General features: G+C 39.2%; 1 protein-coding gene across 6 annotated transcripts in view; it reads right to left on the reverse strand.

Annotated features, from left to right (window-relative positions):
• CCSER1 (coiled-coil serine rich protein 1) overlaps positions 1-27,878 on the reverse strand; it is a 627,487-nt gene that overhangs the window by 531,488 nt on the left and 68,121 nt on the right. For all 6 annotated transcript variants that reach the window (XM_032109386.1, XM_032109385.1, XM_032109387.1 and 3 more), the window contains exons 2-3: positions 22,657-24,015; positions 19,867-20,054 (exon numbers count right to left, since the gene is read on the reverse strand). In XM_032109386.1, coding sequence (XP_031965277.1) covers positions 19,867-20,054; positions 22,657-23,971 — 1,503 coding nt within the window. In that variant the 5' untranslated portion in view covers positions 23,972-24,015. The remainder of the gene's footprint in view (positions 1-19,866; positions 20,055-22,656; positions 24,016-27,878) is intronic.

The following is a 27,878-nucleotide window of genomic DNA, read 5'->3' on the forward strand; positions in this document are numbered from 1 at the left end:
AATGACCAGGCTATAACTGTCTATCCGTGTTAAGCTTCCTATTTATAATCTATGTACTTGTGTTAAGGAGCCAAACGTCTGCATGTAACAGAGAGCTGTGATTGCATGCTCTAAGTATTACTCGGGGAGCCAGCTATGCACAATGACCATCAATGTACATTTATTTTTTATTATTTGTCATTACAATGCACTGTTGATCCTTATTCTACTCTTCTAACACAGTGCTTATATCATCGCAAGGAAGGACAGAAGGAAGAAGCCTCTTATTCCTAAAGGTCCTATTTATGAGTTGTCAACTTGCAAAGGCCTACAACCATTTGTCTTTCTTAGGAATGTAATGGGTGAAATGTAGTGTATCAAGCCTAAAACAGATTTCACCCTGGAATCAGTAAGCAGGAGCACTGAAGGAGATGATAAAGTGCTATATGATATACATGCACTTAGAAATAAATCCCAAAGAGAGCAGAAAACCAAACTACTGTAATACATCAATCAACAGAGGGAAGCAGGTAATGAAAGAGTAATATCTGGTCTTGAAATCTTTACCTGTTATCTCTTTATCTGTTATTTTCATATTCTTTGTTTCTATCTCCACCTCTATCATCAACTTATTGGCTAAACTGAGATAAAAATTCACTCTGCCTTAAAAGAATATTTTAATATCTGTTTACAACCGCAGTAATCTCCTTCCTATTCCTGTTGCATACTTTTTCAACCCTCTATGAGGGGCCACTAACACAGCAAGCATTTCTCATCTCAATTTCTTTTTTCCAGCAGTAGGAGCATTTACTGTAACAAGTGCTTGTCAATCTATTTGCAAAAATGAGAAGAGAAAATTCTTGTACTACCACAGGCATTTTTGAGAGCAATGTTACTTTTTGCTTTTTCTGATCATGTTTTTCCTAGCGAGTGGGTTAAGAAAAAAGGGATTTGCAGTACTGTTTTGAAAGCATTTTTTTATATTTTCTCAGGTAAAAAGTAGTCTGCTTGCTTAGTGATTGACATTTCCATGTTGATGATATTAAAGGTTTATTTGCTCACCACAAATCTAGTGTGCTCTTTCACTCATTTCCCAGGTCTTCAATTCCAGAATGATAAAATAAGAGGGTACAGTATCACTTCAATTCATGTAAGAATACGTAAAAATATAACCTCATTACAAACAAGCCGTTGACTAAATTCATACTATTTTTTTCCAGACTTTAAATGAAAATGCCATACTGAGAAAGAGGATTAAATGGAGCTTAAAGTAAGCAATCTAAACTGCAGGTATTTTCCAGGTTTTGACAATGCAGTTTATATTTTAATGTCATGAAGAATAATGGTATGATCTTGGCTATATCCAACCATTTACACCGTATCTTCCCTCATGCAAAATTTCAATTGATTTTTATTATAAGTTCCCTAATACATTTCTTCCAGTCTAATAAAAAATACAATCATAAGACAAAATGTCATGTGCTCTGTATACACTGATGCTCTAGGAAATTAAAGAGGGAGGATATATTTTTTCCCAAGGTAATAATCTTATTTCAGATAACACCAAGAACTAAATCTTGACATGCAGTTTGAAGTGTTATTAAAAAATGCTAATCAAATCTATGAACTCCAAAGCAACAGTTGTAGAAGCCAGTCCTAGCTTCAACTTGCAAGCCTGCAACAAAACAGTTCTCTGTGATTGACTGACATGAGCGAGGCCAGGATGAACATTATATAACCACACACCTTAGATTGTTAAATTCAAATGCATTTTCAGGTATGAATGTGGTTCCTGACTTCAAGGAACACTGAGTTAAGAAAGGAGAGCTGTCCTGAAAAAAATCTGCTGTGATTTGGTGGTTTGTTTCCCAGTTTATAGGAGTATTTGTGCCAAAGGTTAAGCCAAATCATGTTTCTACCATTTCTGTTAATGACGAATAACACCTTACTGCTGGACACAAGAATTTCTGGATGACATCTACTCATTGGTAAATTTCTCTTCCATCTCCTCTCCCCGAGTCCATCCCTTTACCAAAAGGCCTCCAAGGGCAGCAAATCAAAAGAAAACTTCAAATGAATTTTTTTCACTGACTTGCTACAACTGTTTGTGATGCTCTCTGATATATCCCCTTGTAGCCAGGATTTCTGGATTTTTTTTTTTAAACATTTAACAACAAGGCTAAGATGACTGTAGGATGCAAAATCTCCTGAAAAATGAAAAAAACACGAACAAACAACAACAAAAAAACCACTCTGAACACATTTCCGAAGAAAACACAAATCCAAAGCAGGGCAGCATAAAAAAATGCTGGCTCACATCTATTATACAAAGCAGCATCAGTCAGTATGTGTAGGAAAAAGACCACTGTAAAATCTGACAGAGTATTCATTTAGCTACATTAAACCAATTCCCACTTAATGAAATGGGAACTACAGTGTGCAGAATCCCAAGTGGAAACTCAAACAGTATCAACTAGCTCAGATCAAAAAAAGTTAAAAACATAACCAAAACTCCCTGCAGATCTTTTAAGAATCTAGCTAACCCAACATGACAGAGAGGCAATGGGACAAATCTATCTGCTGAAATGGGTAACCACTGGGCTGGATCCACCCAGCACAGGATTTGTCAGCACAGAGCAAAAAATCAGCAAAACTGAGTCAAACACTTTAGCAGTGAACCAGCCCAATGAGGTTAATCTCTGGAGGTCCTCTCAACATTCAGCAAGGGAGAACGGTGAGAAAAACTACACATGGTTTAGAAAGGAGGTTGAAATTAGCCACTCTTAGTTATCTCCTGGAGGAGCCTTTTTCTCCACTGACTACAAAATACACCTAGGATATTAATAATCCATTAAAGTTTTATAAATAGGTCCTACAGGTACTTGCTGTACAATATTACAGGGGACAAATGTACAGTGTTGGGAGATGAGATATGCAGTAGGAATAAGACAATAAATAAGTAATCCGTTCATGACACTAGAGTTAATCCAAAACATTCTCAAGAGCTAGCTGAAGTTTCTCTTCATTTAGCTCTAGGCTCAAAGACTTGCTCTATTAGAAAACAAAGATGTAATCTTCAGTATATAAATGAGAAATGTTGCACAGCTAGGCAAAATATAATCAACTTTGTTTGCTAACTGCAAGATGGCCCAGAAGGAATAAAGCTGTTCATGCCCATTCCTTGAAACACTTGGTTAAGGCCAGATTCACCAAGCCTTTAGAAAAGACTAGTGAAAAGCAGACAGGGAAATACTGAATGTCTGAAGCCCTGCAAAAAGTTAAAAGCATGAGCAGTCCTTTAGCATGGAAGAACCACTAGGGTTTGTGATATTACAAGTCAGGAGGAAAATATGTTGGGCCAACACAGATTTGAAGAGACAGCAAATAGGCTCTCTCTTAAACAGGCTTGAGCATCCACACAGGCTTTTATCATCTTAAAAGCAGGGACCCCTCTGGACCAATCTGCCACCAGGGAATACCAAAGCAAGTTCCAGATTCCTGCAGCTACCAAACAGGGACAGCTCTACTCATCCCCTTCACAAGCCCTCTTTTCTAAGGAAAGGGAAGAAATGGCAACCCAGCACAACAAGAAATTCAGCTGATAATGTCTTTGCTCTCTAAAGAGATAATCAGAAACAGCACAAGGAAACCAAAGAGGCCACAGGTTCTCAGCAACATCAGGTGCAGAAAGCTTCATCTTCAGGAGCTTCAGCATCAGGAGTTTATCTTGCCATCCTTTTATATGGCTGCAAAACGTAATTTTCTTTCTTTGTTTTCTTTTCTTAGCATTTATTCCTGTGGATATCTACATAACTTTTCTATTGTAGATAAATAAAAGAAGTGCTTTCAAAACACAGTTCTGCAGCCATCGCATCCACAACTGCAACATAAGGCTGAACACTGGCTTTCAATTTTTAATCATGAGTGATGTGCCCGTGATTAGCAGAGAAACCTGCAATCAGTCCAGCTATATCACGTACCTCTCCATTGTTCTCTCCTGTCCACATCTCTCAGGAGAAACAACCCTGTCAGACAGGACCAGGGAGACAGCAGCAGTCTCTGCAGCTATCACACTAAGATACACAAAGCATCATTAATTACAATGCAATCAAAGTGCACATCCCTGAGCTCATCGCTTCTACTATATACAAATGAGATTTTCTGTTACCATGAACTCCTTCTATTAGCTTATGTCACCTCCTGCAGCACCTCACATGCAAATGTTATAAGAGCAGTTTACAGGTTGACAGTTTGAATTAACAAGTGTAGAGAAAATAACATGACAAGTGGGTGGAAATGACACAAGTATCCCCCTGGTGAGCTCAGCCCCCTAATAGGGCTTGGCAGCTTTCACCTACAAATGTAAATGATGAAAGCTGCCAAATTAAGAAAGGCACCATCTTTTATTTTTTTCAAATCCAGAAAATAACTACCAAGAAATAGGAGTTTGCAGTGAATAGCTGCAGTGGGAGATAAGCAATAGCATCACCTTTGTAAAAAGCAGCTATATGAAAAAAGTTGATAAACCACATATATGTTTTTAATTTTTCTGATATATTACTGTTTTTCCAGACTTTTCAATGTGTGAAAAATAGATAGCTTACATTCTGCTTGTGTTGCTTGAAAGCACATAAAAGCAAGGAGATGGGCTGCTGAAAAACTACATTAGCAGAGTTGCTGCAAACATGATTGACTAAAAATCTAAGAAAACCAAGGTTTACCAGAAAAAACAGTATCTTTTACCAGACCACTTTTAAAGCTAGAAAAAACAGATGTATTCCCTAGACACAAGCACTTCTTCCACAATAATTACTTATTACCTAAGGAACTGGCCCTGAAAAGGATTTCTGTAACAAAAACTTGTTCATTTTTTTCCTCTGTTTCAATTAGACTAATGAAACGTATTACTTGTACTGCTCACATCTTTCTGCACCATGCTACAGCACATTTTTTGACTAAAACAAACATCCCTTCACAGCATCTACGGAATTCAGTGCATGTGGATGATAGATGAAGAATACTCACCTAAAGGCTGACAAACAAGCAGTTATGATCAGCAGCCCTTCCATAAAACATACATGTAGCCCTCAGACAAATAAAAACCACTAAGAACAAGAAGAACAAAGAAAATCCAAAGTCAATTATTTCCCATATCACACTGGAATAATTTCATATGTCATCCCACTGAGCTACAACGGGACTCCTGCTTCAATGAATACAACTGATAACACGAATTGTGTGTTGCTGCCTACACTTTATTTTCTTTAATGCATAAATAGTGGCATCAGCTTCACAGGAAACAGCAGTGGAAAATTATCAGTTCTGCACAAATTTACTAAGAGCTACTCTCTTCACTGAGCAAAATGCTTTATGAGGGACTAGATATTCACACCATTTGCATGAGTAACATCCAGGTGAAGTCAATGTACCTGGCAGCAAAAAAATTTATCTTCTTAGGAGGTGCAAAATTAAGATATTCATTGCTACTGTAGCTATCAACTATACATATAGAGTAGGAGAGGAACAAGAGAGTGACTTTTGTCTTTCTGTACTGGTTATTTTCACAAATATTTCATTTTTGTTGTTAGAATCAAACAGGTTCTTTTTTTTTTCCTTTTGCTAAACTTACCCTCCCTAATAAAAATTCATGCAGCCAAGTAAAAATCACAAAACCAATAAAAGGAATCAAAATATTTTGCGAAGTAAGATACGTAAAGACCTCAGTCTGTTCAAATCAAAAGAAGAAAATACCAAGGAGGTAGCTTTATCACTTACAAGTAGCTTTAATGGACGGAAAAATGCCACATACTAGAAGGTGCACTTAAGTCTAGGTAGAGAAGACAAATTGAGACATAGTGGCTGGAAGTAAAAACAAAGCTACTGTTAATTTAGGAATCAGGCCTGGTTTCTTCACAGTCTTTTGGTTTCGGTGATTTGGTTTATCAGCTGTTGTTTGGTTTGTTTTGTTGAGTTTTTTTACTTCTCACACATTCAGAATAACCTAGCAAGTAAAAGGCACATTTGTTCCATCTCTTCGTATTTTTTCATATCCTTACTCCAACAGAACTCATTGTCCTTGACCCAGAGGTAACTGGTAAACTCTTACAACGAGTCATATACAAAAGGTCTGGCCAGAGAATTCAGGGGTCCTTTCCAGTTCTATAAATCTATCAAGCTTTTTTTCCTGTTGAAACCCAGGGTACATACAGGCCAGGCAGATGTTTGATATGACTTCTTCCACATGCACACAAGCAAATGCTCTCTGCTCTCCTCTACTCTGTGATCCCAACATCTTTTTTACTTCACCACATGGAGGACACAGACCTTGGACACATCACTGCCACCTTACCACCACCACTTTACTAAAACACAAGCACAGGAAACAACAAAAGAGATGAGAAATAGTGTTAGTAAAAATAATTTCCAACAGTTTGCCTATGGAAAAAAAAAAAACACTAAAATAGAAGGTATCTCAGGCAATATCCATTAATGTATACATATTGTTTGAAATTCGAAGTATGGCTATTCCCTAGAAATACCTATTAGCAGTAATAGGCTAATTGGCTTTTGTAATGCCAATGTGCAAACCTTGTATGTAGCATATCAAAATGGAACTCCGGTCTTAAATGAAATCTTAATTCGTGTGAGGATCTGCTAAACCTTTCTGTTCACCTTGAACATGAAAATAGCTTGTAATACATCTATGCAAAAATGTTCTCTCTCTACCTTTGAAATATACAGAATGAATGAAAATTGAAATTTCTTTTATTTGCCAACAATTCTAAGCTTAAACAAAGCTCTTGACAGATTCTGTATGGTTTGCTCTACTTTTGGTAAATAGATACTGTTTGCCATCACTACACAGAGGCAGAAAAACCAGTGATAAGTTTGTTCACCACCTATTAAAACATGCAACACTGATTAAAGTATCTGATCATGAAAAAGTTTTTATTTACCATTAGCAACATTGACTTTTCATTCTTTACAACAACAACCAGGCTCACAAACAATTTAGTTTTGGCAGTTTCATGTGCTACCTCCAAAATGGAGAGCTCCATTAAACAAACTGAAATGCACATTAGAGGGACAACAAAGCATTCTAAAAGCTTTTTAACAGACACCCTGCTGCATAGAATTTTTTAAAAAATAAATATTGAACAACAAGAGATATCTTTGAACTCCTCTGGTTAATAGACCTTACAGGCCTCCTGCTGAGCAGCAATAAATATGCCTCAAGAAATCAGTGTATCACTTCATACCATTTAATAATGCCACAATTGCTTTTGTTATGCAGACCGTATAGAAGGGTGAATGCTAACCGAGAGCAAAGCCATGCATTCATAGTGCCTTTCTTTCTTGTGTTAGTCAGCATAGCATCCCTGATTCAGTTCTATTCTCTTCCACCTGTAGGTCCTTCCAGTAGACAGCTGAGTCCACTTGAAGCATCCAGATAGAATAGTTTGGCATCCACTTTCCCAACTGAAGTTATTAAAACGAACTACTGTGATTCATGAACCATGGCTGAGGGGTTGACTATTCCTTTCACTTAGGTTCAAGATTTTTATTCATTTATCTGTATCTCTTTGAAATAAAAACCTAACAAAGACACCAACATGCAGAGATTCAATGTCTCATCAGTGCCTAATACTGGTAGTGAAGAATTTGACATTCACAGATCCCCATTCTAAATCTGCCTGTTCTGACAATTTCATTTGCACAAATAAGCTTTGTTGGTTGCTTCTCAATGGAATATTTTACTCTTGATTTTGTGTCTGGGCACAGTAAAGAGGACGTTTTGCTTTCCTATTATTATTTATTATCGATATTCTGTTATTAGATCTGGTCATATCTTCTTACTAAACTACTATTTTGAGGAATTAACTTCATTTCTGCATTCCTTCTGCTCTTAGAAACCTGGCAAGCAGTATGAATAGCTTGACAGCTTGTATGTAGAGATAGGTCTCTGTCTTTGATGATAATTTGTGTTTGTTTAAAAGATGTAGAGATTTTCCCACTGTGATCAGATCACAGAAAATAATCCACTTTTTTTAACCTCTTCTTTTAACAGTAAACTTTAGAAGTGATTCAGTGTAAAAACAAGTTAACCTATGCATAACTTCATAGTTGACTGAGAAGTTACTTACTTTAGTTAGGCATTTTATGACATCTGACACACATCCTTAACATGTGCCTGGGAGCAAGCAACATCTGAAGCCGCATCATGACTGTGTCTTATTTTCCTTTATTATTTTTCTTTCTGCATAGTCTTTAATGATTGCACGCACTTCCTCCAGCATAGGAATGGAAAATACAAGGGATATCCTGAGCTATGGGGAAAGCAAAAGTTTCCCCAAAAGTTACCTTCTCTCAGACACAGGGAAAAAAATTCTCCTGACTCTGTATCTGTATCTATTTAATACCGTAGGTGTGAACAAGGCATATTAAGTAGGCACCTCAGAAAAACTTTGTGATTTAACTTTAACCAGAGCCAACATGAACAGAAATTACAGGCATAAATTTTTATTCATAAAGATGCAAAAATATTCCTTTTCCTTTTTTTCTTTTTTCTACAAGCTGAGAGAAGGTAAAGTGTTTCAAAAGAAAAAGATATAGCTTTGATAACAAGATCAAATTGCTTTCACTATGTCACATACGTCCTAAAAGAATAAAGACAAAAATGACAGTTTTTATTCTCATCTGGAGGAGAAACTATGCTGAAATGTGACTAATGAAAATACTTATACTATTGTGCACACTGCCACACTTTCAGCAGGAAAATTGCATTACTTCTCTCTTTCAGCTGAAATGCCTGACAGGTTTGTGCCAACAATGCATATTTTACAGGCTGCTGTATTTTCTTTTGAACAACGTCCCCTATAGGGAATATTCACAGAAGATAAAACTAACCCCTGAATTTCAATGTTTCAGGTAACAGAAGGATTACAAGTTTCTCTTGGCAACCAGTTCTGTAAGATCTTGACCTTTTTAGTTCCCAGCTTCTCCCCCGATTCCTGCCTGATTTATAAAAATATAAATAGCCTCTTCCATCTTTTCAGCTTCTTTAACTGAACTACTTCCCATCCTCTTAACTTTCAGAGCTCCTAGCCACAAATTTCTCCTGAACTTCCTTCCTTCTCAATGCTTCATTTCTTCCTTTTCCACAGTACCTGCAATGAACTCCGTCCCATACTTAATCACAATCTTCTTACATTTAACCCTTCCTTTGTTATCAGCACTTCATAACCCCACCCATTTTCTAATGGGAACAGAGCCCAGTCTCCTGGAAGTCCTACCCTTTACCCTCCTTGCTTCTCTCTGGATCAGGTTCTCACTTTGCTTACTGCACTTCCTCCACTCCAGTAAGGAGACAGATTTCAAAAGTTGGCAAATTTAGACAAAAGTCTTCCAGGCTAACTGTCTGCCAAGTCTACAGATTTATAAAGACAATTTCATTTAGCTAAGTGTTCCCTCCCACTATTTACTCATGTTGCTTCACGTAACACAAGTTTCACAATGCTTATTTTGGGATAGTTTCTTCAAAATATACTCCCAACACTTAGAATCTGATCATTTTGGTTAGAGTGACTAAGTCAAAACTGTTAGGTTTTACTTTTATCAACTATAAGATGCCAAAAAAAGATGACAGGAGACTTCTGATTTTTGGAGCAGTCAAAACTAACCGTATTTCCTTTGATATACCAAAAAAAAAATTTTTATTCAGTGAAGAATCTTGTAGGAGTCACTTTTGGGAGACATGAATTCTGCTACAGTGCTGCCTGTTTCACAGCATCAGATGCAACAGGGTGGGTGTGTGGGAGTAACTTAAAACATACATATGAATAAAAAACAATTAAGTCATAAAAACTGAAGCTCTTCTTTTTATCCAAGATATCTGTCTAAGCAACAGAAATAGACTTTAGTGAACAACCTTCCATTAGTTTTCAATTTATTAAAACTCCTCATCCTGTTTCGGATGTTCAAGATCGTGAAGCAGGCTGTTACGAAACATCTTAACTCCCCTCCTCAGGTTCTCTTTGGTATCAAACAAGGCATTTTATGTTGTGCAATGAATTGCTCCACCTATTACTAACAACTACTTAAGTACCAATGTTCCTCTGATTGCCAATCAGCTCCAAATCGTAACAGCTATCCAGACTGTTGCTGCAAATATAAATCTTACACATTTATCCAACACTAATATTCTTCAAAGTCAAAAAAGCCTCTCATAGAACAAAATCACAAAATGTTTGTTACTGTATCAAGAATTCAAATACAAAATACACATTTTAAGTGTAATAATTTTGGAAAAGTTTGTATTGTTTGGGGGGCTGTATGCAGTTTGTTCATGAAAACATCTATGCAGCGAGTTATGAAAATTTTACAAGATAGATACTAAGTTATTCATCAGGTCTGCGTTATCTCAATGAATTTATTAGCTGTACTGAATGAATGCTATGAATACAGAAAATTATCTCAGAGACAACAAAATGTGGTTTAGCATCTCATTCCTTTCCTGAACGATATACTGTTCGTTAAAAAGTGAATGAACCTAGATAAACACTCCTGAATCTAATTTCCATGTATCAAATCACCAAACACGCTCTTGAGTCTTTCATAGGCTAGCATGCACTTGACTTTAAATCAGAAAAATCTCCTGCTCAAAATGGCAAGCTTCAGGGTCCACAGCTAGTTTTCCAGCCCCTGCCAAGCCCTTAATCCAGGGTTCATCTAGTATTGCCTCCAGCAACACACTGGCAAGACAAGGGGACTGCAAATATAAATGACCTAGCAAGTGACCCAACAGCATTTCCATTTCTCACCCCATTACCTTCTTTTTATCAATCAAAGGGATCAAAGGCCTGGAAGAAGCATCCTACCCTGAATTGCTGTAGCCTGGGGAAAAAAATACTGTATTTATTCACAGTTTATTCTCACACAAGCAAAAGAATACAAATACGCAGCTTATAGGAAAGCATTCCAGAACTCGCACTACAAAACCATTCATGGACACTGTCTGAGGGACCCATACATCAGGAAATGATGTGCATAAGAAAGGACAAGGCCAAAATTCATCACTCTAAGAACAAAGCCAGGGCAATTTTCCATTTTTATTTTCATAAAAAACAAGTGAGTGCAAACTACTTATGAATCATCTGACCGACAGGACGATAAACCCAAGATACTAATTTCTATTCGCTAGTCATAAGTTTCAAGTTCAGTGAATTAGCTGTCCATTAACTGTCTCCCTCAGAAAAGTCATCCAAAAGTTTCAGTTTTCCTATTGTATGTATTGCATATGCTAACCTAAGAAAATACATACATATATTACAGCTGCAAAAATACTGCCCATGCTAAGGGCATCTGCCAAGATAAAAGACATGACTATAATCTTCAAGGGCATAGCAGACATTCCAGTAAAGTAATTTACCTTCTCTTTCTGAGGAAGTACTTTCTTTTACCAACACTGGATAGAAAGATTTTTCCGCTTAAGTATTACTCATTGCGTAATGGCCCCTCCTTTATTTAAAAATCAAGTGTAATAAAATATAGACATTAGATCAGCCACACTAGTTCAGTTAACCCTCTAACCTGTCTCTACCAATAGTAACTTCCATGTTCCCCTGACCTCTGTCCTTCTGCAGGGAGGAGATCCCAGTATGCGAGCAGAGTACATCAGGTTTTACCACCTCTTCCAATTCTTTCAGAAACACTTGTTACCTTCCTGGTGGCTTCTCCACCCTCTCACGCTTCTCATCTGCCATCACTGGATATCTCAAGAACTCCCTGTCAACCACCTCCTTTCTCTGGCACACCTGCTCCATAAAGTAGGATGGGCAAACATAAGAGACGGTGTGTACTCATCATGATGATCCCAGTTCCTGTTGAGTTTACAATTTCTGCCCAACCCAGCAAGTTTGCAGGCAGAATATGACTGGGCAGAGCCCACAGACACAGCAAATGAGTTGGGAGCACAGTGGAGGTGTCAAAGGAGCTCTGTTGACAATTCCCTTAGGCTCCCTATCCTTCAATACTGGACTCATTTCTTCCCAGTTTCAAAGACCTTTGAGCATCTGACATACAAAGGTGGTCATGGGCATAATAAAGACAGAGCCAGACTCCTCTTTGTGCTGCCCAGGGAATAGAGAAGTGCAAACTGAAATACAAGAAACCTAAGAAAAAGCTTTGTTCTTTTTTTAAACCATAAATCTGGACAAACACCTGGACAGGCTGCCAAGTGAGGCTCGAGTCTCTACCCCCAGAGATATTCTAAACCCAACTACACACATCTCTGGGTGTAGGGATGCCATCCCTGACCCTGATTTGAGCAGAGGTGTTGGACCCTCAGATCACCCCCAGAGGTGCCTTCCAGCATCAGTTACTCTGTTTCTCTCCTACTACTGATTACCGTACTGTGAAAGCAGGTAGGGAGCATTCACTAGATTTTTCACAAGGCTGTTTAATCCTTGGTAAATCCCTGACCTCTCTCACAGGTCCACAGAATGACAGGCACTGAGCAGAAGGTAAGTATCTTCACCACAAACAAGTTGTTTCTTTGCTGGTGGCACCATAGGTGGTGACATACAGATTTTAGTAGCCCACACGCGCACACAGACTGAGTGGTTTTCTTCAGGAAAACCATGCAACAATTTTGCTGCAGCACTCGCCTGTATTCAAAACATGGGCTCGTGGAAAATGTGGTAATGAACAGGAAAGTAAAATGTAGAAGTCAAAATAAATTAGAAAAATAACCAAGCTGCTTTTGCTTGACAAATGTATCCATCTATTTAAACAATATTGATCATTAGAGAGTATTTTAACATATTACCAGATATTTCTGTGCAGAAAAAAAACTTTCCCTTCATATGGAAAAACAAATCCACAAAAATAGTATCAACTCTAAATGATGAGCAGCTTCAGAACAAGCAATCTTTTACATTAACTGCCAAAACTATTTGGGAAATATAGTAAGACTAGCAGAAAAGTACGTTTTGTTAGAAAAATCCATCAAGTGCATGTGCTTTACGCTTATGTTTTGAGTCTCAATAAATAGGTATGATTTTCAGAAAAATATTAAAACAGAACACTAAGCACAATGCATTACAGGGAATGCCTACCTATAGTTTTAGAAGTTAAGTGTCCTGTAAATTAGTTCAGACAACACTTAGAGCAAGTACTCCCATATTGGACCTTCAGAAAAAAAAAGTATCAGATATGCAGCTTCTAGTGGTTTTGGATGGGACAGAATTAAATTTCTTCACAGCAGCTTGCTTTTATGGTGCTGTGTTGTGGATTTGTGACCAAACCAGCGTTATCAATATAGGAAGACATGCTTTAGCTATTGCTGAGTAGGGCTTGCACAGCGTCAGGACCCTCTCTGCTCCTCACACTGCCCTGCCAGAGAAGAGGCCGGGGGTGAGCCAGAATTTGGAGGGGGCACGGTTGGTACAGCTGACCCCACCTGACAAAAGGGATCCAGCCATACAATGTGTTCAGCAGTTCAAGCTGGGAAAAGAAAAAGGAAGGGGGAATGTTTGCAGTAAGGGCACTTATCCTCCGAAAGTACCACTAGGTGTGATGGAGCCCTGCTTTCCTGGGGATGGGGGGCTGAACACCTGTCCGCCCATGGGAATGACTGCATGCACTCCTTAGTGTGCTTTGCTTGTGTGGGCAGCTTTCACCTTACCTGTTAAACTGCCCTTATCTCAGCCTGCAAGCTTTCACACTTTTATCCTTCCATTTCTCCTCCTCATCCTGCCAGAGGAAGTAAGCCAGTGGCTGAGGGGTGCAGCTCACCCACTGCAGCTAACCCACAAAAGCATGGAAAAAACTAATTCTGTTCTATTTTAACTACACAACAAACACATCTACCCACTGCCACGATGACTCTGGGATTTAAAATTGCTAATAGCTCTACCTTCTACCTGTATTAACATAACCCAATTCAATTTAAATAATTACTCCAATGTTAGATTAACAGCTTACCCTTTTCTGGGCTATGATTATGTCCTTAAAGAAGAGCATAGAACATTACAGCATAAGCATTAAGTCGCATCTAAATTAATTTCTGTTGGCTAGTTGATCTCAGGAATTAATTCAAAGTGTTTAACAATTGCAATCTGATTTTCACAAGCCCGTCATTTGTTAAGAAACACCCATTACACTACAATTTCCCAGAGGGTAGTTACCCAAAATGCTTCTAGTTGACTTGACCTAAAAATCACAGCCAAAATGCTTAAATCCCTATCTACCATTTCCATTTTTTTATGCTATTAGTATGCAAAAGGCACTTTCTCCATACTAAATTAAGAATATAAGGCTCAAACTACTAAGTACCTATAGTCAGCAGTTTATTCCTATCTAGATAGCACTGTTCAGCCTTATAAGAGCAAAGTAGTCCTGACAGTTCCTGCTTTAAGTGGCTTCCACAGTTTCTTTTCACAAAGGAGCAAAACGCCAAATTCATTGCAAAAGGGGAAATTTTGTTACGTTAGTACAAATCTAGTTATAAATGAATGCTGTCAAGTCCACTTCTCATGAAGGGTGAACCACTGCCTTACAGGGTTTGCTTGAACAGTTCAGCAACAACTGATGTTCCTAAGTATTCTCCCTCGAGAAGCTCAGCACAGCAGATAGGAATTTGAATTAAGCAGAAATACAATAATTCGGTGACAGACAAAAAATGGCCCATCTATTTTAACTATGACATAGCTTTTATGAACACCAGAGATACCAAAGATAATACACGATATAGCAAGTTAAAACCACGTTGTAGCTATTCAAAGAAAATACAACATTGCTAGTTCTAAAGAAGGTTGTGCAGAAGACAATTAAGGAATGTGTCTATTTGCTTACCTCGTTCGTATTTTTGTAACAGTCTTGGCATATCTGAAAAAGGTTGTTTTGTTTGAGGGTTTTTTCCCAACCTGAAGCCCTGAGCACTCAAATCCTCCCTCTAACCTTTCATTCACTGCCTTTCCAGGGCAGGCACTTAAGGCATTAATAATTTATGTGTCTCCAGTCTGTAGAAGGAGAGTGTAGCCCATAAGGTTTTCTCAAGCCTTTACAGGTCACATTTATGGGCCACAAAAATACCCACATTCAAATTCCACTTTCAAATCTACTGGTTAGTCACCCTCTGAAGCTCATTCAACTCAAGTATTTTCAACAGCAGCTTCCACCTCATGTATTAGCCACACATTGCATAAAAATCTCAGCTTCCAGAAGGTCAATGTTAACGTAACCTCAAGTAAATATGAAAATCACTTCAATTCTCTCCAGACTATCAGCCAACCTAGCTTGATTCACACTCTGTGTTTAATCATACACCAGCAAAATACCATACTACTCAGCACACAGAAGAGGAACGTAAAAAACATTCTAGCCCTCATTCATAATGTAGCAACTGGGTTAAAACTGGTGCTTGATAAATAAAGAGTACTCAGGTAACATTAAAAATAAAGTCATCTGTGAGAAGCAACGAGCACACTTCCACGCGTTGCAGATTTGGGTACAGCCTGATAACATACAATATCAAACACAGGAAGAGATTTGAATACAGTGGTTTGGATAATTGCTCCATCACTGCAAATACCATTTCTGAAGTATACTAGAAACCTGACTATTAACTGCTAAGTCGCCCCAAATCACTTAGGTAACAAAACTGAGGTACAGTTACACACACAGAATATCCAGGACACCAGCCACAATTCAGACACCAGCTGCTAAATAGAAAATTATCACAGAAGTTCTGCCCATAACACACTTTCATTAGCAACCTCTGTTTTGACTTTCTGCTCCCTCCAGTACATGTACTAGGAGTCTCAGATATTTACAGTTAACCTCTCTTTTGCAAGCATATTTCTGTATCAGTCATTTGCCTTTATTCTATATTCCTGAAACGTTAGATAGCCCCCTCTATACTAAATTAGTAAATGATTAATTTTTTAAATTTAACGTTCAACTAACGTATTCAACCACTTCCATTATCAAATTGAATTCCTGCCCATGAAACACTGCCCTGTATTCTGACACTGGGCTTTGCATACGCTGTTCCTAATTTATGTTGTAAGTACATTTACTGAGATGCTTGGTACTTGAAGCATCCTCACATAACAAGCATAGGACAAGCGTGAGGAAAGGGGGATTTTGGCTAAGCATCAGCACTGGATGTGTAAGCAAAAAAAAGCGCAGTAAAAACCTCAGTAATATAGTACCCAGCATGCATCTCAAAAAATTATCTTTAGGCAAGGCAAAAAAGTAAAGTGAAAATTGAGAACGCAAATGAAGCAAACTTTGTGGTAACTGCAGTTACTGTAGCGCATGATAGCCAGTATCGGAGAAAACACGAATGCAGCTATTTGACAGCTTGGCAGCAGGGCAATGAAGACTTGTATCACTGTTAAAGCTGAGGGGGAAAAAGCTGGGATGCCCTTAGGTCTCAAAAGTCCTTGGCAACAAATGGTTTTATACCTAATATATAGGATCCACGGGAAAGACGCAAAGAAAGAAATGGCACAGTCAAAGCAACAATCCGGAAAAATAAGTTGTGCCGCTCTAATTGGGCTGGCACAAGTCGGCAAGGCTGCTTTGCTCCAGGCAAAGGAAGCTGATGATGCAGCACTGAGGGCAAGCACAAAAGTTTTTACCTGTAAGGGTGAAAAGTTGAAGCTGAATTTAAGAAGCAGAAAACAGGCAACATTTAGAGAAGATTCAAGCATGAGGAACTAAAGAGAAAACTGTGCTGAAGAGTGCCCAGAGAAATGCAGTCCTGCAGTACATAATGTTCACCCACTGAGACAAGAAGTTGAAAAATAAGGGGTTTTTTTAGTTAAATAGTACATATGCTGATAGACAGGTGTGGGCAAGGGAGCAATTATAAAAACAAACAACTATTTTCTTTGTAAGGAATAGCAGAGAAGCAGAAAGGCAGGTTTGCAAGAGCAAAATATAAGTGGGCAGTCTTTTTCCGCTGCACGTAAGCAGTCATATTTCTAGACAGAGTGAAAACACATATATGCATGCAGGACAGTGTAGCTCATGTCTTGAAGTTGGGCAGTGTGGTCTAGATGCTCCCATCATTCTCTCAAGTGGTTTTTTTTCAACTTGAAGTAATGCACAGTTACTTCCATTCGTATCATCCTTCATGACTATCTGGTTTTAATGACTGTAATTTGCTAGCATTTAAAAATATCTATCAGCAAGTTTACGTAAAAATTGCAAATTTCTTAACATTTCATCTTTGTACTAATAAATGTGATATTCAAGATACTCATCTTTCTGTATTAGCCACTACTGTGAGAAGTGATGGATAATTCTGTTGCTCACACACACCTCACTTTCTCTTAGTTCTGAGTACTGTTGCACATCAAGTCTTCTTCCCCTGCTGTTCTGTCTCCTAATTCTCTTAAAGAACTTACTTAGAGTAATTTGGTGGTCTGATTTTTTTTTTTTTTAATGTGGTTAATCTAATTCTCTTTGTGGCAGCTCTACAAGTTTACATTCCTTTTACTCGTCTTGCAGGACTGCTTATTTCAGACCATTCAGGTCTTCTACTGTGCTGCTTCATGTTTTCCTTTTTTTTGCCTCTCTTACACATTGGAAAAGAAGAACCACCTAGGCAGAAACAGCAGGCTAAACACAGCTTCTACCAATCTTCTGAGACATAGTTAACCAGTCTATATGTTATGCCTAAAGATTTAAATTTGTTAACTCATGAGTTCATTGTTGGAGCGTTAGAATGACCAGAGTTTATACAGCAATATCAATCTCTTTAAATTGCATCACTATCAATACTTTTCACCTGGAAAGGGTCTATTATATTGCACAGGCTAATAACATTAAACTGCTCAAACACGTGTCCTGAATTGCAGTCATCGCTCCCCAAAACCATTCCTGGTGAAACAGCGCCCTCTTGTAGCAGAAATCGGTCACTGCAAGAACGGCAGCTTTGTAATAAACACGTTAACTGGCAATCCAAGTACTTCACCTCAAGTGTTTGTTTCAAATCATTATTTACAATACTACGAAATTGGCACGTTTGCAGAGTTATTTTGAAACATTTTTTTCCTTCCCTCAATTTCATTTACAAACAGCATTGTTCTTAGCCAGTATATAAATTACTTTCAGCACCTCACAAGTTAGTTAAGGCCACACTTAAGGGAAGCAGTGGCCCTGTAAGTTTGATACATATTCCCAGTATTTAGGAGGTACCCAAGCTTTTACCTTTCACCTTCGAAACAAGAACTGACAATTATGCAAGAATACTCTGCTGAGCAAGTTGTGTAGGATAAAGAACAACTTCTCAGATGCTAATTTTTTTTTTTACTTCCTGTCTCCTGTGAAAATCTCACACCCCTTGAGAGAGATTTTCTGGCTCCTCACTCCCAGTCCCTTAGCAGAGGCAGCTCACACTGCCTGCTAACAAGAAAAAGAACATAAACAGGGGCAAAGTACAAAGTTTCTTCAGCTTAACAAGACATCTGGGCGCTGCCAGAAAACCCACATTTGCAGCCACAGCCACTCACGTGGGCAGTGCCGCCGAGCAGAACTGCACAGCAATGCTGCCCTTGCCATGGGGGCCTCTGCTCTCCCCCATCGACTTGCCATCCCCTTAAATGTCTGTGGTACATTTTCCTCCAGAACTGAACAAAATGAATACAGACAGCCACACGACTCATGTTTTTCTAGCCACACAAGAAAGTTAGCTTTAGGGTTTTTATAATACTTTTGTGTAATAATGCCGATTCTTTACCTACTATTTATTCTTCATTAGCATCATTCACTGGTAGCAATCTGCTACGCTGGTGTTAAACATGAATTGATTGTGACAAGCATTTTCAAGGGGCCTTTCTACTGTTCAAATACATATTATTATGAACATTCAATTTCTTCGTATTTTTTTTCTTTTGCTTCCAGGAAACTCTTGTTTACTCTTTTGTCTTCTGGTTGTTTGTGGGGAGGAGAGGGTGCAGGGCATGTTTTCAGGTTTGGTTTTGTTTGATTTACTTCCTAAACCTCACTTTTTACTAAAAAAGTTCCTATTTTCTTAAGATAGGAAAATGATATTCATATGTATTGGGGTAAAAGCAGGGATAATTTTACCTTCACTCATGAGCATGCTCACTATTCTTGTTTTAGAACTCCTTGGTCTGTGACTAATACCAATAAGCATGAGCAAAACCATGTGAGTCTGTGGACGATCTTGCTAATAGCAGTGTGGGAAAAAAGCCCATGGATTTCATATACAAAACACAGAGAAGGGACTCAGATTACCACCTAATCCCATCCACGATTTGCCTGCTTCCTGTTGTTCTTGTTGTCACCTTCCTACTTCCATCATTAATATAGGGCTAAATAGAATGAAATGCTACAGCATCAGTGTAGCCTAGTATTTAAATGAAAACAGAGCTCTGCCTAACAGCTTGGGTCTAACAACCCAAAAAAGGTTCACAGGCCTGAGGCAAGGTTAACCAGTATTTTAGGGCATGAACTCCATCTGCGTAATGCTCTGTAGGCCTACGTGAAACAGCATCTTTAAATGCCTTCACGTTCTTTCTAGCTTTGAAAAATCATGTTATTCACTGAAACTTGGATGCAAACTTCCTGCAAAAACAGAGAAACACGAAAAGCTCCATGCTTTAATATCATAAGCAAATCAGCAACACATGTCAACAAGAAACTCTTCCCAGAAAGTATGCAAACCTTTTCACAGCGCCACACCCTGCAAAAAAATACTTTTAATATCCAAAGCTGAGCCTGGGTCACATTTTGGAAGCCTGAGACAGCTCCTGCCCTCTATTACTGTTGGTTGTGAAGTCACTGCTTCTCACTATGGTTACACCAATCACAGAAAAACATAAGACTTACACATGTGGGAATAAAACTCACCATACTGTTCATTTTGGAAGAGGATGAGCTTGCTCTCTGCTTCCGTAGGCTGTTAAGCTCCTCCTCGTTTCCATCCTTTGGTTTTATGATCAGGCGGCTGCCCCCAGCAGTACCTTCTGAAGAGGACCTCAGTCGTTTCTCAACAAATCTGCCTTCCCGGTACGGACTGAGGCTATTGGCAAGATCAACTGCAAAGAGAGAAGCAATCAGCAGTTGTTACAGAGAATTGCTATCTACAAATATTTTCTGAATCAGAACACTGCTTTGCTTGAAATGCTTACACTGAAAGGGAATCACATCAGAAATGTTCTGTAGAAAGCAGACCGTGCTTACCTAGATAAAAGTGTCACCTGGGCCCCAGTTCAGCCCCCAGGCATGCTCAGCACACTACAGCCCAGTCCAGGGCTCCACACAGAATCCAGAAGGACTCTTTGCTCCGTCCTTTTCTTTCTCCCCTCATCACAGGACACTTTCAAACTGCTGTCAGTAAAATCTACCAGAGAAACTATCACTTGTCCAGTGGTGCCAAAACCCAACCTGCCTCACCCTGTGCCCAAAGGCAAGTCCAGCTTTTGAAGGGCCAGGTCACAACTTTGTTATCCCTCCATAAAGCCAGGGATGCACACTGGTTTCCACTTCTGTGTAGTCCTTGTTTAGCCTTGCACCAGCACCCTCCAAATTCAGCCTGCAGGCAGCAGCCAAAATCCCAGTCCAGTTAAAACAATAATACATCAGGAAAGAGGAGAAAAAGATACATTTTGACATGCTAGGGCAAATTTAGAGATGGGGAAAATAAAAGCATAACAGCGTAATAAATGTCACACATGTAGAAAATCTTCTTTTGCATTTTACAAGAGAAGAGACATTTTCTCTAAGGGTTCTCAAAAAAAAACCGGTATCACATAAAAATACATAAAGGTATACTAAGAAATACAGCACATCAAAACTGCTCATACATGAATGTCACATTCACCATGCTATCTATAATGACATCAGCTATGAGACCAGGTACATAAGAGAAAATATCTACTACCAAAGAAAATGCACAGAAATATTTTGTACTGATATCCAGGTTCAAATACTGTTTTAGAAAACCAAATGTTCAAACCAGTCTGTTTGCAACAAGTATAACTACTTATAACCATATCTTGCTGAATGCCATGTAAGCTTTTTCTGTATTTGATTCACTTCATATGGCAGGATTTTATCTTTTTTTCAATGGTTCTTTTGTATGCTTGACCAATTTCTAATTTGAAACATTCTTCACCACACAAGCAAAAAAAAAAAATATTTTGAACAGCATTAAAAAACCGTAACAATTAGTCATCAACTTTTATATAGTGCATTATTAGCTCTAGTGTTTCTGTGAACATGAATCCAATTTACAAAAATCCCTCTATCATGATTCCAACTCCCATTAGCTGCTTTCCTGAAATACAAATTAAATATCCAATTGCCAGTGCATGAGTTTGAAATGCAGTGGGTATTTCTAAACATCCCTCCAAGCTCCTCACTTGCTGTCCTGCAGTACTCTCTAGCAAGGCAGATTCCGAACTAAGAGCTCATTCACAGATGAGACAATGTGGCAAGGAAGACAGAGTGCTCAGGACCAGTAACATACATAAATGGGAATAATTTTTTCCCCAAAGTGACTAAGGTTCTGAGGGAAAGAGGTGCCCTCTGGTGAAAGCTAATTCAGTGGATTAATTTGACTTTATATTGCCATTTATGTACAAGATACCCAACTAAGCCTTGCAGTGACTAATAATTCAAAAAGTAAGATTGCTTTTGATTGCTTATAATCTACATGCCTAGATAAATAGCCAAGCAAAATGATGGGTGTGAATTAATGTGAGTTTATACTTACTATCATTCATCTTCTAATACAATCACTACAAATGCTGTCTTGTTAACTCTCACAAATTTTGGCCCATCACATACAGCCTCAGCATTATTCAAGAAAGCACCAGCCATTAAGTTGGCTTGAGAAAATAAACTGTCAGAGATAAATGTCTTCTGACAGGTGCCCTTCACTCAAGGGCCTGGTGCCTTATTTATCTGCATCTCTATAGATTGGGATTTCTAGGCAGAGTCTTTCTACTTGATCTTGTTAGTATTTCCAAATTACTCTTCATAAACTAAAGACCCAGTGTGAAATTTAGATGGTGATTAACTCCCTCCATTTCACAGATGACAAAATGGGAATTTGGACACTTACTTCAGCTGGAAGCAGAAACAGGATCTCTCGTACTTTGACAAAATATCACTCTGAGTTACCCTAGAACATCAGTTGAATAGAGAAAGCAACACTCTAGAAAATTTCTGAACCCAGATCAATATAAAGGAAACCGTATTACTTCCCATAATCAGACTACAAGAAGGTTTGTTTCTCTGGTGATGTTTCCATCCCAAATTACGCAACCCCATAGCTCAAGTTCAAAATAGCCATGTTTCAAAAAATCGTAGCTTCGGCCTTTAATGAGAGCTGGGAATCAATACTCGCTTTCTTAATTCATTCTTTACTACAGCAAAGCGTAGCCACAAACAACACTGATGGGTGTTTGCAAACTGTAAAACACAAGCTCAAAAAAATCATAGACTTTTTCTTTAATTCCTATAGTTTTGAAGGAGGACACAATTTTTACTTGTTGAACTTCATAGCTAGCACTTGCAATTCTACAAAAACACTTTATGACAAAATAATCATTATAGAAGAAATGAGGCCAGCCCCCCCCACCCCCCCCCCCCAAAACCCACCAAACTCAAAAATGAAAAGACCATGAGACGTACCTTTAGGATGGTTTGATTCATAACCCTGTTGTGTTTTAAAGGACTGAGGTTCAGAACATGGAACAGGCTTAGACTCCACTACAGGAATTGTGTCTCTCATGTGCTTGGAGGGCGTGCTTTCATCTCTGCTCCCACTCAACCCCCATGCCTTTGGAGAGAGTGTCACTGGTTCTTCACTATGCTGTAACGTCAAGGTTCCTAAATGTGCGTTTTCTGAGTTATTTTTTTCTATATGCCTGGCATCATTAATATGTAGTCCATTGGCTGGCAACAGTACTTTCGCTTGATTAGCAACTGAGGTTTTGAATAAGGTACTGGATTCCACGCTGCACGAGCTTGCATGACTCACAGGAGATACACCAGCAGAATGGCCAATACTTTGCACAGTATCTGTCTCCCTCGTAGGAGCAGCAGCAGGATTAAAAAAGATCTGAGAGGTAGAGACATCATGGCCAAAATCCTCTGCGAGCGCTGCCCCAGGCCCACTGCTGGGCAGGGGATCAGCCTCTGAAACAGAGTCCTCAGTCAGAGCGACAAAGTCCGAGGGGGTCTGGGCAGCCGTGAGGTCAGCCGAGAGCAGCGGGGACTGCAGGGAGCTGCCCATGCACTCCGTCGTCTCAGCCGAGCATGGAGGAGACGACTTGGCCATCACAGGTTCGCTTTCCACATAGGATTTAACTTCCAACAAGCACCTGGGCTGCTGCACAGAAGAAACCAACTGACTCTCAGGAACTGGTTTGGAAAATTTGTAGTGTGACGAAAAAGATTTAGTGAGAAGTTTTCGTGTGGACTGTTTGACAGAATATCGGCTTTGCTCTTCTGCAAAGCCTGAATCATCACCCTCATTTTTCCCAGAGCTTATGCAATTGATAAAGACATTCTTATTAGCTGAGGGCTCCTTTCCCTTTTCAAAATCATCTGTCAAAGACCTTGTTATCTTCTTGTTACGTGAGCTGCCAAAGCCAACTGAATGCCTTCCTCTGCTTTTTATGTGTTCATCTAAGCTGAGTTTTTGAAAAGTGCTAAGAGAGAACTGGGCACCATTTGAGACATTAACATTTTGACTCGCTGAGTCAGGCTTCTGCTCACTCCCTTTCTTGTTATGGAAGCTAATGGAAGGAGTGCGGAAAATACTCCGTCGCTTTCCTGTGCTCCCTGAGCTGGAGTTCGTGCTGGATGGGGAGGAGGTGTGGACACCAATGGCATTAGCAGAAGAAGGCGAGGAAGGAAGGGAGTCGTGTCTCCGGCTAACACTTCTCCTGAATATTGGCAAACGAGATACAAGAGTCGATCGTCTGGATCCAGAGTCCCCCATCAGGGCACAAAGGGTCCGTGGTTCTCCACAGCCAATAAAGTAACCTGGGATGAGAGAAAAATAACGGGGAGGGGGGAAGGAAGATAAATTATTCAGCCTCAAAGACCACTCAAACAGACTCTTCAGTCAGCCTAAATACACGAGACGTCAACATCATTTTGTTGCGTACAATTACTGAAGACACGTAGAATTTCAAAGCGACTTTCAATGGACAGCACGGAAAACCCAGCAAGTGAGTAAAGATATCGCTCAAAATATTCTACAGATGAAAGATCCAGTTTTATATATGGTATTTTACAACACTACTGTTACAGTACAAAATCTAAATGCCAAAAGATATACAAATATATCACCCAGATGCCCTTGTTTTGTAAGTTCTTCTTATAAACTGTAAGCTCTCTCAGAAGATACTTGATTTTTCATGATCTGACTAGAAAAAAAATCATTATTTTGCATTTCTAAATACCCAGATTTTTGCAAGAAAGAAGAGGATTTAAATTTTCCAATCTTCACTGAACCTTTGGTTGGATTTTTAATTACTTTTACACACTTCTGTTAAAGGCTGTATGTACCACTTCGCAGTACAGAAAATTATGGCATTGCAATCCAGCCAAAACATTCAACACTGAAAATTCTTCCTAAAGAACTATAAGTTCAAGGAATTTACTGTCAAAATATGGGATCATGTTTATAGATTTGAACTTTAATGTTTCCATTGAACGCTTCTCTGAAATCCTCTCATAGCCTTTTTGCTTATAATTAGCTACATTTTCATGTCTTTTGAAATTAGTGAGAAGTGTTTCCATGCACAAGCACTTGGCATTTTTGATAAATATTTAAGCAAAACTTATTTTCACCAGCACTGTAGATGTACTGGAAGAACATTAATCTTTATGAAACATATACCAGTTCTACCTCTTTTTGTTCTCGTTAAAATAAACTATCACTGTGAAAGACAGGACCACAGAGAGAAAGCAATAAAAACATGTAATATATAATCACAAGAACATGAGAGGCTGCAGGAATAATGCCCCAATGTAACTTCCTGAGCTGCTGGCGTTCAGCACATAAAAATAAAACCCAAGTCATTTATCTACACAATGCCTGTATGTCAAGTGCAAAAACAAAGTAATTCATCTAATGAGCAATTTAGTATGTGTTATGTGGCTAGAACAAGTATCTATAAGCAATACATATATTAGGTAGTGTATAAATACACACACACATATATAAATGAAAACAGAATTTTTAATAATGAAATGACATGTATGTTATATAACTGTGAAAGAAAGGGTAACAAGTAAGTTCAGAGACTGTTTCTGACTAGACACTGGACTGCATTTTTGTGCTGTTAACACTTTTTTTAAATGCTAGTACAGCTCCAGTCTGAACATGCAGTGTCAAGCAGCCACACTATTCACAAGCACCAGGAATCAATAAGCAATTCTGTAGTTTAGGATGAGAAAACCAGCTTGAGAATAGCCACTAATTGCTAGAAGTCATCAGGGATCACTGGTGATCCCTCATGGCAAGCAAATCTTGATCTAGACAATGCCCAGGTTCTGTGATTGAAAACCCAATCTGAATTCAGTCTAACTGGGGCAAAACTGACAACACAGGACCACACAGAGTTACTGGATTAACTTTACATCCACCAGTGAACTGAAGCCCAGCCAGTTGTTCCATTTCACTGACAGGTATGAAAGTTTGCATTTAGACCACTCTGTAAGAGCAACTGCAGAGGACACAGGGCAGAGATGCCGAGGTCCTGTGAGCTCCCACAAGAGCTGGTGTTATCCCAGCTTGTTCACCTGCCCACAACTCTGCCTACTGAAAATGGGCTTTCGAAAGCCACATGAAACCCTCTCCCATCCTTCCCCTACAAGCTTCTCTCGCTTCTTTAATCACTTCAAGACCTAACCGTGTTGGGGTTTCTTTGCTGTTGTGACTCTCTACCTGCAGGCTTACTGGTATGTATGGATAAACACACGCAAGAGTTTTAGAGATTGTGAGGGTTCTTCCCTGTATTTTAAGGAGACCATAACTGCTGAAAAAAAGACTTTAGAATGCATGTCATAGGTTAGCAAGCATAGTCCCAGAAGGGATGTCCTTGCTAAGGGGTGCTTACAGCTTCCTCTGGGACCTGACAGAGCCTATCAGCTGGCCAGTTTGAATATGGACAATTCTCTAAACCACTTAAAGTTGTGACCGCCTCTGTGATCCACACTTAAGAACAGGAAACTCCCCCCCAAGCTCTCTCTCGTTTCCGGCACTGGGACAGGTGGCTGCGGGGCCCGTGCGGGGGCCAGCGGGCCCGGCCAGGCCATCCTGGAGCCGATGGACCTGTTCCAGCCATGGAACCCCCCCCACTGCCTTGCCGTGGGCAGCCGGAGCAGCTCAGCTCTCCCCCCTCTCCACTGCGATAAGAAAAATTCAACATTCCAGCTGCAAAGCTGCAAGGCCGAGGTGAGATTAACCCTTTTACTGCTGTGAAGAGCTGAAAACCTGAGGGAAGAGAGAGAGGAGATGCTTAAAGCTGAAATTCTGTTGTGAAGCTATGATATATCAGAGTATCCCGTTGTAATTTCATGAAGATATGGGGGGTGGAGTGTTCAACTCGTGAGCAAAAGCACCTGTGCTGAGATAGGCAGATGCTGACGCAGCTGTAATTTCATGAGAAGTTTGGACAGGGAGAGATGGACCAGATGAGGACTTTTGCTCCAAACGGGAAAGCAGAAAACCTCAGTTCCTAGAGATGCTCCCAGAGATAGTCCTAACAATGAAGATGATGAAGACCCTTTGCTCCCAGGGAAGGAGAAGGGCTTCTGTTTTTGTTTCTGAACGGCTCAACCTTAAAATTGTACCCCAAAAACTTCAAGAGTGGACCCTCGAAAGCAGTTGTGGGAAAAGCTGCAAGTCGGGGGAAAGGACTCACACGCAGGCAGAGAGACTCCTCTTCCTAAATGGACTGAACAATATTTGGAAGTGGGCGGCTGGCTCGTTGTGATAATGTTTTCATAGCACAAGCAAGAAGAGACTTCTCTTTCTAAATGGACTAAACAAGGTTATTATGGCAGTGGTAAACAGACTGAACATCTCAAGGGTTGTCTTTTTACATTGTCAGTGGGAGAAGGGAGGAAGGTGGGGGGAGGAGGAGAGTTCTGAAGGTGTGGTATGATTTTTTTCTTCTTTTAGGTCTGTTAATAAACTTCTTTATATTCTTTCAAGTTTGGTGCCTGCTTTGCATTTCTCCTAATTCTTATCTCACAGAAGATAAACAGTAATGAGTATTTTGGATCAAACCACTACACTAAATTGGTGTTTCTGCCCGGTTAAAAACCGAACCTGCTGCAATGCAGTTTTACAATAGCAGTAATGAACAAAGTATTTTTAAAATACCTTACGTCTCTATAGATATTTTATGGTCATATAAAACATTTGCTGCCACTGCTCTCTCTCCTGCCCACAACTTAAATTGTCAGTTCACTGAAGAACAAGACATCCTAGTTTATAATTACAATATTTTCCAAGTTCAGAGCAGAAGGAAGCAGAAAAATGAGTAAAAAGCACACTCTGTAACTTGCACTGGAAATACAAAGGCTGTGTCTAAGTAATAGAGATTATTCCTAAGGATTGACCCTGAAAAAACATAGCCTTGGCTTTCCAGGTGGTAATAAATTTTAATAGAATACATTGCCTCTAACAGCAGGTAACAAAATGGCATTTATTCAGTGATTCTGCCTTTCCTGTCTCTTGAAGGAAGAACACAAACTGTCAGCATTCCTCTTATTGTCTAAGCAGCAGAAATCCTCATCCATAAAATATGAACTAAGTACAATACACTGTTCTTTCCAGGTCTACAATAGCTATCAGAGGACATTTCTTAAAACATATACCCTTGTGTAAA

The sequence above is a fragment of the Corvus moneduloides genome, chromosome 5, assembly GCF_009650955.1.
Source record: "Corvus moneduloides isolate bCorMon1 chromosome 5, bCorMon1.pri, whole genome shotgun sequence".
NCBI classification, from domain to species: domain Eukaryota; kingdom Metazoa; phylum Chordata; class Aves; order Passeriformes; family Corvidae; genus Corvus; species Corvus moneduloides.